This window comes from Corvus hawaiiensis, chromosome 12, assembly GCF_020740725.1.
Source record: "Corvus hawaiiensis isolate bCorHaw1 chromosome 12, bCorHaw1.pri.cur, whole genome shotgun sequence".
NCBI classification, from domain to species: domain Eukaryota; kingdom Metazoa; phylum Chordata; class Aves; order Passeriformes; family Corvidae; genus Corvus; species Corvus hawaiiensis.
The window spans coordinates 16,649,449-16,666,804 of NC_063224.1; the positions used below are offsets into that span (position 1 = coordinate 16,649,449).

The 17,356-nt window shown below is 40.3% G+C and overlaps 1 protein-coding gene and 1 long non-coding RNA gene across 13 annotated transcripts; one reads left to right on the plus strand and one right to left on the minus strand.

The window, feature by feature from the left end:
- Positions 1–802, plus strand: LOC125332287. Its single transcript, XR_007206438.1, has 2 exons — positions 1–370; positions 478–802. It is a non-coding gene; the product is annotated as an uncharacterized LOC125332287 (long non-coding RNA).
- On the minus strand, positions 599–9,124 carry LOC125332286 (hypoxanthine-guanine phosphoribosyltransferase-like). Of its 12 annotated transcripts, none has more exons than XR_007206434.1 (8): positions 8,971–9,124; positions 8,779–8,830; positions 5,067–5,173; positions 4,047–4,109; positions 3,485–3,502; positions 3,221–3,289; positions 2,172–2,218; positions 599–1,478 (listed from the first exon to the last, which is right to left on the minus strand). XR_007206434.1 is itself a non-coding variant. In XM_048317034.1 (8 exons), the coding sequence occupies exons 1-8, from the start codon at positions 9,010–9,012 to the stop codon at positions 1,300–1,302; spliced, it is 723 nt and encodes a 240-aa protein (XP_048172991.1). In that variant the 5' UTR covers positions 9,013–9,124; the 3' UTR covers positions 599–1,299. The 12 variants fall into 12 exon arrangements, 1 of the variants encoding a protein (XP_048172991.1); XR_007206433.1 differs by having other exon boundaries at positions 599–1,614; XM_048317034.1 differs by lacking the exon at positions 8,779–8,830 and adding an exon at positions 4,448–4,631 and having other exon boundaries at positions 2,172–2,221; positions 3,210–3,289.
- Between the last annotated feature and the right edge of the window lie 8,232 nt (positions 9,125–17,356).

Sequence of the window (17,356 nt, forward strand, 5' to 3'; positions counted from 1 at the left end):
GGGCTGGGCCGGGCTGGAGCCGCTCCCCGGGCGGTGGCGCTGGGCGGGCCTCGGTCACCCGCTCGGTCTCGCCGCGGTCCCGCCTCGGTTCCCGCTCGGTCCCCGCCTGTTCCAGCCTTGGTACCCCCCCGGTCCCCGGGCGCAGCGGGAGGAATCTGCTCCGGGGCCCGGAGCGTGACGGGCACGGCGGCAGCGCTCGACATCGCCGGACCCTCGCACCCAGCTCCGTGCTGCTCCTTCACAACGGGAAAAACCCAAGGTCGCTACAGTTCGTGCTCAGCGCACAGTACAAGTGGGAATCAGCGAGGTGCAGGTCCTGGGCAGTAGTATTTAGCTTCTCGTTCTTCTTAGGGACACACAAATAGCAGAAGTAGTTTCCTGGGGTAATGGTTTATCACCTGGTCAGCAGCCAGGAGTTAGTGCTCCCGAAGACTGACATTATCACATCCTGTATTTCTCTTTGGCATTCTCTTTCAGAGCACAGATGTGCTAAAAAACCCCAGGCATAATATTTATCAACCTCTGTCTTCAAATGAAATGCAAAACTGATTTTCCATCGTATTCCCAGAACCGCAAGAAAAACACACCAGAACCATAATTGTTTCAAGTTCCATACTTGCAGTAAAATCGAGATTTTAATATTCTTTCCAAGTTTATCTGTAATATATAGGTTTATATATTCTAAAGAACTCAGGTCTGTTAAATTACTGCATACTCTTTCATGCTTCTGAGCAATAGCACAGATTGTTTGTATCTTCAACAGAACTGGTTTGTCTCAATAAAAAGACTTTCAAGTGAAAAACTTCTGAGTTAACCAGAATTAAGAAAGTACTTTTGAAAACAAAGGAGGGAAAAAGAGATCAGCCATATTAGTTTATGATGTTTCCAAGTCTAGTACTCTGTGTAGCCTAAGGAAGCTGTAATGGAATAAGGGAAGAGAGATCTTACGGACCATGTTATCCGGTGTATGGAAAACCTTCACACAGAGTCCATGCACGACTGCTTTAAAGACTTGGTGATAAAAGAGCAGCATAGGATTGAACTAAGACAGACAAACATCCAATTTAAGTCAAACTACAAAATATTTTATTTTCAGATGGGGCCGCAGATTGTATGCTGCTCACCATCCTGGGGGTTCAGGATGTCCTGCAGCATGGCTGAGCCATGAGGCTTGTGAAGTAGATCTATAAAAACTAAGGCACAAACATTTCTTATACACCTACATTGCCTTACCAGCTCGGCACCTTAAAAATGGTTTTGTTCTTTTAATGGAAGTTTCTAGTTGGAATGGAAGGGTTTTTAATTGTTGAGAAGCTCTGAGTAGAAGCAAATGTTCTTGCTGAGTACCTGCAGTAGGTAGGTACCTGATACCTGGTAGTGGAGGAACGTGCATGTACTTACATTTAGGTCTCTGAAGTATTCATTATAGTCAAGAGCATATCCAACCACAAATTTATCTGCAATTTCAAAGCCTGTATCTGTAAGAAAATGCAGTTCTTTTTATACTTCAGTGGTGTAAGTAGCTTTTAAGTGCACAGTTTGTATTCAACACATGCTTGAGCTAAGAGTAATAGGCATCCTCTCTCTTTCAGGGTGCTTCCTTAAGAATCTGAGCTGTAAATTGATGACAGAGGTTAGAATCTAAACCATTCCCATCAGTCAATAATACAATTAAGGTGTTAAGAGAATGATTTTTATGAACAAAATAATTGTTTAAAACCTAGTTATGAGGTAGTCCGGGGAGACGAGACAAGGAGTGAGATTTTACTTGAGTAAAAGTAGATGCAGGGTGACTCAGTAGGACTTTTCAGTTTGGAAACAAGGCAAGTTTAATAATGCAGAGTCAAAACAAATGCCCTCTCAGGTCAAAGCAAAATAATACACAGTTAAGGTTTGGTTCTGTTTCTGCTATCTAAATAGTTTAATTTGTATATCAAAGCTAAGCCTGCACTCAGGCTAACGAGGGGAAAAACGAAGGTGGTCATGAGATCTCAGGATGGCATGCGTAGCTGGTCATTAGTTCACAAGTGTTTATGTATTTTTCCCCCCATTTCTCTTGGCCTTCATGAAACTTATGTGCGGGTTGTCAGATGTGCTGCGTGAAGTGAAATCATAAGACTGTATTTTGGAAAATACAGAAAAAAACAGTACTAGAAAAACACAATACTTACAGTCTGGTCTGTAACCTGGACTCTGACATGTCCTTTTAACGAGCAGGCTGTAAGGCAGAGCAGAGAAGGTTGGTTTTTAAAATATGTCTTGCTCTAAGCTGTAGACTTCCCTTCTGCCATGCCTTCCCATTAAACTTCTAAAATCACGCACTTAAATTAAAACAGTGAGATTATTGCACAGAAAGAAGTAGTGTTCAGCCTTGTAAGGGAGGGAGAAGCAAAGGCTCTGATCTAGGTTGATTCTGAATGTCCAAGTGGCTCTGTTTCCTATTCAGTTCCCTTCAGTCCTGTGTCTCAGATCACTGCCCTTCCACGTAGCAATGCCTCAGGACACTAGAGTAGCACAGAAGGGGAACCACATTCAAGTGGCCGGTAATGATTTTAGTGGGGAGGGGTGGAGAAAAGGACAATTTCTTCTACAAAATCATGTCTATTCTTGGTTTTCCTGTGCATTTCAGAAGAAACTGAGAACCTGGACAGTCACTAGAAGGACTGTCTGAATAACTGGTGCATAAAGCAACTGTTTTATAAAGCATTGTGATTACTTGACAGACACAGGGATATGCCACAAAATTTTCTTTTAGAGATCTGCTAAAAGCAGATCTAGAATACTACTTGAAGTCACCTTCCAAGTACTGACAGACTCTTAGATTCTGGAAGCTTCTGCAGTTGAGGATATTAAGAAATATTCTGAGTGTTGTCATTCTAGTATTGAGGCAACTGAGGTGGTGTTAGAAAACCTATGGAAAGAGATGAATTTCCTTCAAACATAAACAAGTAAGAAACAGGGAATCTATCCAATTTTATGGACTACACAGAAAGAGCCATAAAACCTTTTTTTATTAATTTGAACAATGAAGGTGGTAGTGTGTGGGTAAATTTCCCAATTTAATAAACAATTTTTCAGCAGCTGGATAAGGATTGCTTCCGGCATTTGCGTCCTCCCTCCCAAACCTCAAGCCTAACAAGCACCCATCAGCATACACTGACTAGTCACCCAAATTATTTGAATACATTAGTTAGTGGCTATATCCCTGTACAACTTTTACCATCCTTGGTTTCTTGTCTTTTATTTTTGAAAGCAGTGCATTCATTGTTCTACCAGTCTCAGTAATGTCCTGAAAGAGATAAAAAACCAAATTATCCTTCAAGTCTGAAAGGAAAACCAGAGTATCACTGGATTAAATTAGAGCATGCACACTTGGCAGCCCAGTAACATAATTAATTATTGTTTTATGTGTAATATGTATTAACTTGAAAAGCAGGGAGAAAAAAGTCCATGTCATTCCCCCTCTCCTTCAATTGTTACTTACCTCTACTACTAACACATTCTGGAAGAGATTACATAGGGAAAGAAAGGAAAGGAAAGAAAAGATTTACATGGCAATATTCAGCAAATTATACAGCCAGGAAAAGCACACTAAAAGCTTCAGGTCCAAGGAAGTTGCATTGATCTTCAAAGGAGCTTGTCACTTGAACTATTGACTTTACTTTGGTGCTTTCTGAAGAAACTTTCTTGAAGTATTTATGAAATCTTAAAATATGGTGATAAAAGCACCTATGTCAGGTCTGTATATTACTCTCTGTGTGGCATTGGTATTCTAGAACCATACTGAATGAGTCTGTTTAGTACGGTTCATTTCTGGGGGTTCTGGGATAAAATGGGGAAATAGGATGTTTAGAAGCACTCATTACTGGTGGCTTTAAGTTTCCACTGAGATCAGTGGGAATTACTCACAGTTTCAAAACCCAGTATCTTAAAACAGTGTTAAGTGGTTAAGTAAGTATGCAGTATCAAAATCTTAATAAAGATGGATTTCCTGGAAGATACACAAGAACAGTTGCCCTCTAAAAGCTGGAGATGCTAATTCATACCTTCCCATTTAGTGTAGACAGTTCCTCTCCAACAAACCAGATTTTTTCTGTAGGTAAATCATTCTAGAAGGAGAAAGAAGAGATAGAAGTCACATAAAACATGCCCAAAACTGTTATCCTGTATGTGTATGAAAGGTGTGCTGCTCTTGCTTTTTTGCAAGAGGAAGGAGTCTGAGACCTGCCCCTGGCTGTGTCACATTCAGTGTTCTGCTGTATGTTTGTTCCAGTGAATGTATAATATCCACCCTTTGGGGCAGATAAGTAAATCAGTTCCTTTTCCGTAATTTGAACAGGATGTATGCATAAACTCGATTTTTGTGGAGTTTTCATGCAAACTACCAGTATTTAAAATGCCAGTCTACAGAGAGACTCAATTTTCCAAAGAAAAGAAAGTTGCTTACACAGTAGCTTTTAATTCTGACAAAATCCACGGTAACAGGCACAGATTTATCAGCATTTTGATTTAGTGCCTTTATGTGGTCCAGCAAATCAGCAAAGAATTTATAACCTCCTTTAAGGACACAGAGTGCAACAATGTGATGACCCCCCATGTCTTGCATGGTATCTCTAGCCAAACGTTCTGTCCTGGGAGGGGGGAAAAAAAAAAAAGGAAATTCTGGAAAGTGTTTTGTATATCATAGTTGTTTGTCCATATATTAAGGAGAGTTCAAGTAAAAATTCTTATCTTGCTGTTAGATTTTTATAACTAACAAATTGTGACCACAGCAAGTCATAGAAAAGTTAGTTACGTATTTGCAGGGCACAAGATGATTTAATCCATAAACCTAAGTATTGCAGGATAGATGGGCTTAAAGATATTTGAGGGAACATGGAAGCTTAACTGGGCTTGTAGAGGAATCCTCTCCATAAACCCTCTCCTGTGTTAGACTTTAGGACAGAAGTGTTAGGGCTGCAGGGTTTCCATATTTCTCATGGGCTGTGCAGGGCAGGACCTCAGTCTTTTCATTTGGAGGGACAATTGGCATCACTGTCACTATTCTTTGCTGTTTACCCTCATACCTGTCCAGGGTGAGTCCATGAGGAATGAAGATTCTTTCTAAATCTTCTTCATAATGCTTAAGAATACAAAAGAGATTTTTGTTGTAGCTGCTTTCTTCATCTCTTACCTGCAAGGGAAAGGGAAGTAGCTCTAAGAGTAGCCACAGAGCCATACAAGAAAAAGCTCTCCAGTCTCTGATAGTGTGAAGAAAAAATTCCTCGCCCCTAATAATGTGTCAAAATAAAAATATTTCTAAGTATTTGATCTCTCTGCCAGAACAATTCACACTCCGATAACTCAGGAGCTAGTGGCTGAGTTGTGAATGGATAACAACTACTTTGCCCCAGTCATTATGAGATAAATTCTTGGCCATCATCAACTCATTAAAAAAGCCACTCAAAACAGTAACCTCCCTTCTTGTTCCGTTTCCCCTTCTGCAGAGCTCAGTAGCTTGCTTGTGTGGTAGACAAGCAAAAATTAAAATGTAAGGCAAGCAGATTGGGATTACTGGTCAGCATGTGACTTTGGGATGCTGCTCTACCTTGACCATAGTTTTTCACTGTGTGACAGAGAAAACTCTGCCTCCTAAGCATGAATTCACAGCTGAACTTTTGACAATCCAGCTGTTAGCTGTCTCAGAGGAGAGGGGAGATGGCTCACCCCAAAGGAGAAGCTTTGGGATGGCAGTGGGAAGAGGAGAAGCTGCAGAGGGTGCGTATAGGCGGGAAGCAGTTGTGCTGTCTGCCCTTGGAGCAGAGTGCTCCTCATCGTGGCTAGCTATGGCTACGTCCCACGGATCCAGGCCTTAACCCTTTTGCCTACAGGATTTAGGATTACAGTTCTTTATTCAATGTGCTGGTTTCAGGTTGTTGCACCCAGAGGTGTCTGCATGTCTAGAAGCTCCATAATCTCCATTTGGGTTTCTCTTCTGGACCCAAACAGATCTGTGTCTTTGGATTCTACATCCCTTCAAGACATTAATGGATGCTTTGTTCATTTATAAAGTGGTGGTACAAAACCAGTCAAGGAAAAATACAAGGAAGTATTTAGTAAGTATTTAGTAAGTTTTAGAAGTAAGTTAAGAAAACCCCCTCAAATTTGTGAGATTTTTTCACACCTGATATTGCCCTGCTGTTGTTAAAAATACAGAACAAACTGAAAGGAAAATTCAGAGCTGGCTCAAAGCTTCACTAGTGCAAAATAGGTTATCTACACACTGTCAGGATTTCCAGGATTGTCCCGGGATTAAAGTATGCATGAGACGTTGCTGAGATGATTTATTGCTGCATCAGTCTCATGTTTATTGAAGGGTGAGACAGAAGAGTCATTACAAACAGCATCTCTAATCAAAAAGGCAGTAGTCACAGTAACAATAGCAGAAGCAGTAGGCCTGGCAGCTGCAGAAGGTACAGATGCCAGGCAGCAGCAATTCAGTGAGGTAGCAGCAGCTTACTGGAGAAGCAGCAGCTCACTATATCTCTACAAGGCTTTTTATAACTTTTTTAGCCAATAAGCAGATGCCACAAAGCTTGCTACACATTTGTACCAATCAACACGGTATAATTTTGCCGCAGTGTGTACTTTCTTATCCAATAAACATATTGCTATTATAGCCTATTGCACAAGCTTATACTAATACATCTTAACTTTCTAGGAAACTTTACTATAAAACTTATTATTAAACTCAAAACTCTTTACTCTTTTATTTATCACTATTATTTCTTGTATAAAGTATATTTTTACTACATTTCTACTCTTATATGGCATATTTATTTCAAAACTACAAAACTGCATTTGCTTTAATTTTGTAAAAGCTTATTGCTCTAAGTCAGGCAGTTTTCACCAAGGAAATGTATCCATTTCTATCTGCTCAAGCACAATGTCGTTTATGTATTCTGTCAGCACCTGCGGGCTCTCTGTGAGAGAGCTCCCTGCAACTTCATTTCCCGCAGCACACCAGTTACATTCCACCCAGCTCAGTGAAGTGTCTTGCTAAAAGCACAGAGCTGTGGTCTTGGCAGTAATAGCATAAAGTATTGCTAACAACAACACCTTCAAACTCTTTAGAGAGATGAATTGTTTTTAATTCTCTTTTTCTTTAGCATAGGAGAGATGAGTGCTTAGGAAGAAAAGAAAAATGGACTTCAGGGAACAGTAGTAGGTTATTACTTGCAAAACTCACAGCAGCCAAAAATGAAATAACCAATTACTGCCATTTATTTTAAATTGGCCATGAATGGCTTCCTGCATTTAAAGATAAAACTAGGGACAGGTGTTAAAGGAAATTTCAGAGAACAGATTATAGTAGCACAAGGCAATGGATGTAGAATCTCGTCCTGGCTGGACTAACCGTGTTCTGCAAGTACTCAAAATGGATCGGTCCTAGTGGTCCAAGGCACACGTGCAGAATGACCTTGCAGCTGAGCCCTGGGTGGGTGGCAACAGTGCTGTTCTGCCTGGTTTAGTCACTATTTTCTTCATGGCTGAAGTAGTGCAGTGCAAGCTTAGGTTCAGGGTTGTTTTTAGATGAAGTTTGTTTGTGCCTTGTTGATCGTGGAGAGACGCTGGCAGTGACACTGGGGTCTGCTTTAGTGAGTGCAGAGCTGCTCATGGTTTGATGTTCTATTGACCCAGCTGGACAGCTCAAAACCGGCACATTTCTGCCTCCGGGAGGTTGCTAGTGGTGAACACACAGGCAGGATATGGGATTAATTTAATTAGAAGCATTGGTCAAAGACAATGATTATTTGAGACTACTCGAACACATAAACATCATTATCATTTGAAGTATCAAAGCACCTTAAAGGATAGTCACTGACACCAGTATAAAAAGTACTGTTTGTTTTGTTGTTGGGTTTGTTTTTTCTTCAAGATCCCCATGTCTATTGCATTCTACTTAACTGCAGCTTAAATGCAGTGATAATGCTCCCTGCAATTTGAGCAGCTTCTTTTGCCTTATCATGATACTGACTGCATTTTTAATGGACTTTACAATCTGCTTTTGCATTTATAAAAGCACAGCATTTCATCTGCAGAGCAAGTTAAAGGTCAGCCTTCTTGCCAATAAGCTGAGCTTCCTGCTGCACTTGATGAGTGACACCACAACTGCTTCAGCTCAAGTGAGGGATGAGCTTTTCCGTGTTGATGTAACAGTGGAATAAAGGATATCTCGAGGCATACAGGTGTGCATAGTCATTACTGCTTAGAGCTACTCCAGCAGTGCAGCTTTGTAGCTGGTACTTGTTTAGCAGCTGTGCTCATTGAGATTCTTGGGTACAAACAATATCTGCTACAATAATATCCTCTGTATGAAGCATTTTATAAGGCCTAATGAAAGGTTCAAACCCAGAACTTTAAGGATTGCTTCCGTTTGAGCAGCACATCACTACAGCAACCTGCTGCATACGCCTTACAGGCTCATGAAAGTGTTTGCATTGCGACACATGCTGAATAATACAGTGACAGCCCATAATAATAAAGCAGTCTACTAAACTATCATACAAAATCATTAAATTTTTAAATCATGAGTTTATAACTTGAGCAATTAGTTGTTTAATTTAGTTTCAGTCTCATCTGTTGTTCAATTACTGATGTAGATTTCTGAGTTTAAGGGGAAAAAACAACAAAATGAACTACAGCAATGTGATACAGTAAAGGAATTCATAAATAGTTTCATCAGCACAGAATGAAAAAACATGAATATAGGTATGGTAAAGTCAAAGAATGTCTTACATTTGTAGAAAAGTGAGTCTATTAGATGCCTCTGCTCTGAAAGCCATCTTTTCTGTGGAGTAAATATAAGAACCAAGGCCTTTCATTAGTCAGTATTTCTAGTTCTGCTATTTTTGCTGAAGCTGACCTTTTTCCCCCCAGCCAAAGCTCCCTTCAGGCAAATAACCAAACAAGAACATTATGCTTTCTTACCTGCAGTCCATGAGCCATAGTCCCTCTTTGAACTGTGCTCATGCAAAATGAGTTGGTGTTACTGCTGCAGTTTGGCTCGCTCTGTTTTCATCTTCCGGTCAGATCATGACTTGCTTCTAAAAGGTCAAAGCTGCCATCTTTCCTGCAGGAAGCATTACTTCCTTCTACTAATGCACTGACATCACAATCCCAGGTTCTTACCTAATCAGATTAACCAGAAATAAAATAGGCTTGAGGCCTGCTGTAACCAATGAGAGTAAAGACGTGGGGAACGAGGGAGATGCAAAAACAAAGCTCGTGAATCAAATTAGTGGGAAGGAATAGGTAGAATAGTGGGGTTTTTAATTGAAAACACACGTCAGATACTTGGTAGTAGCAGGTGGTGTACACATCAGTGGTGTATGTGTAAAAGGTAAGTTTGTATACCGTTTTCTGCCACAGCGTTTGTTTACACAATCCATTGTTGTGACAAAGTCTATGTCTTTTTAAATTCATGCCATAACTTGCTGTCAGAAAATGTCAATCAGAGATAAAGCAGAGTAAACAAAGCCATATTTTTAAAAGGGGCTTGAAGGAGAGGTCTGCAGCTGTTGAGATGTGGTGAACCTTGTCTGCCATTCTTCCAGGTCACCCTTTCATAAAACGAGAGGGTGATAGTTCCAGTAACATGCTTCACATCATTTAAAATCAAATCATGCTGACATTCCCTGTAATCTGATTTGTCTACCAAACTGCACTATTATCTGGGATTAACATGAAAGCCTGAAGTTTCTAAAAATTAATCCTACTTGCAAAATGAGCTAAAACCAGCTGGCATGCAACATATTACAGGATGTTCTTACTAGATGGGGCACATTTTATTAATTCAGCTGGTTTAGTGTTCTCTTGGTGAGGGAGCACAGTAGCTAACGAAAGGAGATTTCTTTTGTTTCTTTGCAGTCTCACAGTTCTCTTCAAGTGTGGCTGCTAACACCTGGGATAATGTAGAAAGTCTGCTCCAATGGATTAATGGGCATATCCACAACTTTAAGTGGTACATTAAATAGTAGTTCTGTTAGGGAACTATTAATGCCTTGAGGCTACCTGACCCCTATTTGATGTAGTTAGCAGGACCTTCCTTCTATGAATTCCCTACTGTATTTCCTATACACCTGTGAGCTCCATATCCTGAGAAAAGCCTTGCTTTTCTATATCCTAGTGTAAGGTGGCCCTTTCTAGCTGACACACTTGTTGGTTGATTCTCATGTAGTTCTCCACATTTAAACAGAATTTAGCCTAGTTTTGCTAAAATCAACAGCATGAATGCAACTACTTGTTTGAAGCCTCTTTCTAATCAGGGCACTTATTATTTGGACTACTCTCAGTTTACCATTTCCAGCAGTCGAACTGAGCACAGTCTCTGAAATTATAGTGATGAAATAAACATTGTATGCATATCTGGTATGATCTGTAGCTCCCAGCTTATCTGTGCCATGTTTTAAAATGCCCTGTTCTTCTCCCAGTGAGGGAATTTTTTTTGTGTGTAATCTCTGTATAGGGAAACCTTGACTACAGATCACTCCTCCTTGGCAGCCTGCTCTCTGAAAGGCCACTTGAAAATATTCTCCCATGTAATATATTTGCTTTGGTTCTGGATATTAGAAGGCCACCTTTGCTGTGTAAATTTTATAACCCCCTGAAGTCTTTACTCGAGGCAAGTTCAATTCCACATTACTCACATTTCTGGAAACTGTACATCACAGCTTGCACATCTTTGTGTCTCCTTTAGGCTCTGTACTGTTAGATCTGATCTGAACTGGGCCCAGTTCTAAAGTCCTGCTTAATTCTGTTTTGGAAAAGGGTTGTAGAAAATCCCTCTCACTGACTTACTTTTGTGTTTTAGCTGCATGGGGAATATTAGCTGAGTGACAAATGAGCAGTGATTTTGTTGATTAGAGCCCATGTTTACTCTTTCATTAAACTTTAAGCTGGTTCAAGAAGTCTCTGCCTACTCCATTTGAAAACTACTTCCCAGATCGTACTTGTTCAAATGAATACAGGCTTCTCAGTAAATTCCACAGAACCATGATAGTAACCACGTACCAGAATCACCTGGCAAGTACTTGAAACACCAATAAATGTGTTAGTGGTATCAATTAGTACTTTGCGTTATGAAAGTTACAGTTACAGTGAATGTTTTCATTGTCACATTCTGAAGAAAAAGTATTCACAGGTAAAACGTTTATGCTAAAGCAGCCCTTTGTCATTGCCAAATAATGAAAATAGAATGTAGCCAGCTGGCATCCTTGGACGGCTTCTCTCTTGTAAATTATGTGATCATACTCCCATAAGAAAGAACAGAAAAGTTTAGGTGTGTATGTATTTGTTCCATATGGGAATCTCAAGTGCATTGTTTCAAAATTAAGTGTTCTGAGGAAACCAAGTCAGGTTTCAATCTATTGCACTTATCTAGATAATAGGGTGCTGAAAGAGTCAATAAGTGTAGCCCACACAAACAGATTGGAAATTAATTAGATCAGCACTGATAGCTCGGTAAACGGCAGCCAGACAATACAGAACAGCACTGCTCTTGCCCTTGCATCTATTCTCAAAACTATTGAATCAGTAACTACTTTTCTCAGGACACGATTTTGTTGTTTCCATACCTGAGTTTGCTAAACAGGTTTACATTCTATTACAGTTAGGAGTGACTGGCCTTGAGGCTGCTTCGATCATTTTACAGGTCCTCCAAGAACATTGTACAGACACCAATAAAGTCGTGGCGGGCATTTGCCATTAGTTCTTTTCATTCAGGAAGCAAACATCTGCAGCTGGATGTGCTGCACAGCTGGGCTTCGGTTACCAGGCCCTGCAGACCAAGCTCGGGACGTGCCACGAGAGGGCAGCGCCGGCCAAGGGGAGCGCGGGCCGCGCGTCCCAGCGGTGCTGGGATCCGGCTGGAAGTCAGGGAAGGGTTCTTTCCACAAAGGGTGCTGGGCACTGCCCCGGCTCCCCAGGGAATGGGCACGGCCCCAAGGCTGCCAGAGCTCCAGGAGCGTTTGGGCAGCGCTGCCAGGGATGCACAGGGTGGGACTGGTGGGGTGTCTTTGCAGGGATAGGGGCTGAGCTGGATGATCCAATGGAGAAGGATGGAGAGGGACTGTTTCCACGGAAGGGCATGTAGTGTTAGGATATTAGCTCAGTTGTTTGGAACATGGTGCTAATAATGCCAAGGTGTAGGTTTGGACCCTGTATGGGCCATTCATTTCAGAGATGGACTTGCTAATCCTTGTGGGTTCCTTCCAACTCAATAATCTGTGATCCTGTGACATGGGGAAATGGATTCACACTGACAGAGACAGGGTTAGATGGGATATTAGGAAGAAATTCTTCCCTGTGAGGGTGGGCAGGCCCTGGCACAGGGTGCCCAGAGCAGCTGTGGCTGCCCCTGGATCCCTGGCAGTGCCCAAGGCCAGGCTGGACATTGGGGCTTGGAGCAGCCTGGGACAGTGGAAGGTGTCCCTGCCCATGGCAGGGGTGGGACTGGATGGGCTTTAAGGTCCTTCCCAAGATAAACCATTCCATGATTCTGTGATTCTGTCATCCCTACAGGTCCTTTCCACCTCTGAGTATTCTGTGATTCTGTGAAATATTTACACCAGTTCCAAATTTGTGTAATTGTGGATTACAAGAAAACTGCTCTGATCTGCACCACTGAAGACCTGACCCATGGGCTCCAAGTTCCAAGTGGCTGATAAAACCTTAAATTAAAACTGAGCACTTGTATTCAGTGATTGATGGGTTTTTAGGCAAACTGATCAATACACTTTGCAATGGCTCAACTTCAGTAATCCCTACCCCATGCTAAATCTGCTTTTTTTTTTGATTGGCACTTTGAAGTCTTAGATAAGACCAGCTGCTTAATCGGTTTGCTAAAAATCTGTTTGGAAAAAACACAGTGCACATTGCATGGTAAACAGTGCATGTTTACCATTAAAGACTAGAAGCAGTTGCACAAATTTCAGTCTCCTTATGTACTCCTTTAGATTATGTAGCTTTTTTACATAGAAAATTTAATGAATATGAACCTTCATGCTTTCCGTATCTATTTTCTCTGGTCTGAATATGAGAATTTATTATTTTACTGAAATAGAAAAGTGATATGAATCTCATTCAGTATTGGATATTTATAAATGTTGTGCATTAAATGTTTTTGTTTTACAACTCATCTGATAACCCCAACAAACCATCAATAACACTAGGAAACACAGAATGGTGGATGACAGAACTGGAAGAAAACACCCTGTAGAAGATTACCTAGATTTTAAATTTGAATAATTCTTGAAAACATCCTGACGCCAGTTCATAAGTAGATGAGTGATAAATTCTGCAAGCTCAGAAATTCTGATGCTCAACCTGGAGGAAAAGTGCAGTATTTATTGACAAAGTCTTTGAGGCCCTAACAGAAATGGTGGAGTGACTGTGTGAAGGCAACCTTTATATACCTTTTGCTACATTTGGTTTGTAGATAAGAAAAATATTTCAGTCTCCTGGACTGTCTATATTAGAATGTAATTTTGAGGGAGGATCTGATTAGGACTGGGGCAACAGAGCAGAGACAAGGAATCAGGATTTCTGGATTTTATTCCCAGCTCAGACACACAGTTTATTTACTGTATTCCCGTGGTCAATTTATTTTCCTGACTGCTCCTATTATACCTCTGACCTCCCTCTGTGCCTGCTTTCTCCCACTGCCTCTTGTAATGAGCTGACCTCAGTGTTTGAGACTTCTCTGCCCTGGGCTGCACGGATCCTGGTCAGTTTTGGGGATGTGCCTTCCAAGAAGCCCCACTGATGTCATCACTGGTGGTCAAAGCATGGTTTGATAAAAGACTGTGACCTGTTTACTTGCATGTGAAGCTCCAGCTGTTGCAGTTTAATGTGCCTGTGAGCAAACAGGAGCTGCTCCATGCGTGCCATGGTGTGCAGTGTGTCTGATCCTGTTCCCCCACCCCCCACAGCTGGATGGGTTGTTTTACCTCGGGAGCAATGGGTGGTCCGGGAAGCAGCCTGCTCTGCTCTTGGAGAGCTGGACTCCTCTCCACTACAGAGATGTTTAACAAAAATATTTGTTAAACAATGGCTTTATCTGAATGTGTGATCACAGCTGTTTTATTTTAGCAACGTAACAGCAATAACAATTAAATCCATATTTCTCCTTGGATATTTATTTTCCTGAATTCATTCTCAGTGTGGTGAAAGAATTCAGTGTGAATTGCTGAGTTAAAATAGAACTGCTTGCAGTGGATTTCAGATTGCTTGTATTACCTTAGTATGATTTTACTATTACTTGAGACATTAAACTAGTATAAAAATACATACCACAGGGAGCCCATGTTTTGAAATATTCTAAAATTCTTCTTCATAATCACTATTTTTAATTTTAACATTGTTCTATTCTGCAAAGCCATGTTTGACTCTTAGGAGAACAAAGTGCCATCTTCCCATAACAGCATGTAAGAAAAATGTGGACTATGCATTTTGGTAAAATAATAATAATAATAAAAAAGCCCTTTTACAATACCATGCAACTACTGCATTCAAGTGAAGATAGCTCATCTCTAAATCTCAGTTTTATAAACCCATTTATTTCAGTATTTCCAATGCCTTCTGTTGAGATGTTTGGTATTGAAGATGACACTTTTGTAGGAACTGGCTTAGAAAGATTTTACTGCTGCTACTTATGTTCCTTATAGGCCATGGCAGTGGAACCCACCTCCAGTGTCATTAGCTGTGCAGGCTTACCCTCAATGTGAAAAGCAAATTCAGTGCTGGTCAGTACAGATTCGTGAGACAGTGGAGGGAACAAAGAGAAAGTTTCTGTTAATGATTCTTAAGTTTTCAATTCCTTTGTCAGACACAAAAATAAGCAAGCTCTACTTTCAACATAGATCACTTTTATCCCCATTAGAGATAAGGAAAAGTCCTTCCTTAACTGAAATGAAGGGATTATGCCCTGAATGCACATTTCTATTGGAGTCCTCTGCAGCAAAATGTCCAGAAATTCAGAGCAGTTCACCACATTTTTATCCTGCACATATACCTGAATTCAGGTAATTGCTTTTCTTCAGTCTTACACAACATACATCCCAGACTGGCAGATTTTCTATCTTCTTAATACATATATTTTGCTAACTTAAAAATGAAACATGGCAGGTCCATAGCAATTGACAGCTGTTACTGAAACAGGACAGGAAACTGGAAGGATTCTGGAGTCTTCCTATGTTTGGTGTTGGATTACTCTCAAGTAAATCCTCCAGTGTTAGTAAATAATGTAGATTTCTCATGAAGCCTCCTTAGGCAAATTTTGAAAAAAGCAGTCATTCTGAAAAAGAATAAATTCTCAGTGCTGATATTTCTGAAACTGATTTACTTGTCCTTTCAAAAATATTTTGTTAGTGTTTAGAAAAGGTGCAAACCCCAATCATCATTGTAACAAGTGTCTTTGTCTCTGCTTTCCTTCTTAAGTCATCATTTTAAGCTGGTGTAAGGCCAAGTGTTGTTTATGTAAAATATATAAAGGGGTACAATTTAAATTTCCTGTCCTATGCAGTCATATGGGAAATACTTTATCCTATGCAGAACCATGCATTTAACATGGGACCAAATATGGAATATTTGGTATAAGCCATCTCATTGAAATCAGTTAGGTTTTTAAGGGATTTAAGCGAATTAGAGCACACCTCTCAGCATTTCTGAATTCATTAGCCTGCCACTGACAGCCAGCTCATATTCCCCAGTCAGTATGTCCCAGGTTTTCAGGCCTAAGTATTGGAATTACTTGTATGTCACCTTTACTCTGACCACAATTTGAAAAACAAGTATGTAGTTTCGTGATTATACAGAGAGAAGTAGGTTATATAAAAGATTCTTAATGAAACACATTGTTTCATGGTTCCCTTATGTCATATAATGGTCTTGATCTGTGAGAAAAGTAATAAAACCCAAATCTAAATGGTTGAAAATTGATGTGGTTCTACTGTAGTTAATCTACATCTACTTTAAGGGATGTGTTCACTCATAGTTAAACCTATGCCATAGTCTGTTTAAAGAGTGGAATTAGTGTTATCTAAATTTTAACCCTCAAATAATACTAATATTTAAAATCTAATAGTTCAGGCTTGTGCTTGTTTATGTCAGATTGTTTTGCTTGAAAGAGATTTATAAAATCCAAATTTTTAATTTATAAACAGTCTTGTTCCATCTAAAAATGTTTATCCACTTTTCCAGCCTGAAATACTGCTGTACTTGCACTGCTCTTGTGTGCCTCAAACTCAGCAAAATAAATTCTCTATTCACTCTCATAATGACAGCGAGTGTGTTATTCAATGAGAACAAGTCAGGTTTGTTTCCAGCTCTCCTTGAGGCACCTTGGCTCAGAGCAGAGACCTTGTATGTCACCAAAAGGATCTTCCACGCCTCTTAATCAAAACCACGCAAGTTGTCACGGCACAGTGGACACAGCAACTGGCTTTCGCTCTGTTCAGCTCTTCACAAGAGTAGGTCATAATGAAGCTAAAAACCGTGGTTGAATATTAATGAAGGCAATTCATTCTTCACTCCTTATCTAGTCTTTTCCACATTTCATTTGAGTGTATGCCAAAACTCACATAAAACTAATAACTCAGAGGGAGCCCTGTTACGTAACGCTGTGCAATGCCCTCATGTGACATGGCAATTTACTCGTCTTTGTGCATTGCTGCTGCTGTAAACGTGCATTTCAGAAAGGGCCATGCAGCACTGACTGGAAAAACCTGACTTTGTAGAAGATGTGATGTAGTGGTAATGAAGAGAAACCAGGATGGAAGGCCATGGGTTCACTCAGTCTGTCCACAAATCTAAAAATGCAGCACTGTGTGGTAAAGCTGGAAAACCTTTAATATCTTGGTTTTTACCAGCAGAAAAAAAGAAAGTTAAAGTCATGGAAGACAGCTGTGATAATTTTGGTCATTTTTAGACATGTTAAGTTTTCATTATAGCAATTATTCTTTTAATTATCTTTTAAACCAGCTTCCTTTGTAAAACATCATCCACCGTGACTGGCTTTTCAAAAATGCCTTTAATCAGTAGGGGTTCAATTTGGAAAAACACAGAACTCTGCATTAAGGACTATCCCTCTTGAAGGCATATGAAACTTCAGGCCTGTGCTAAGGTTTCAGTCTAGCTTCAAACATGGTGCTAAAGAAGCTCGAATGATTGAGGCACAGAGTAAACTGGAATTGAAAAGCCCTCATATGCAGCTTTTCTGCCTCTCGTCTCCTAAGGGGATGTGTGTGAGAATGGCAGAAGGGAGACCTGTCTAGGTGTCATAGCCAGAAACTGGGACATTGAGAACTTCACTATTCTA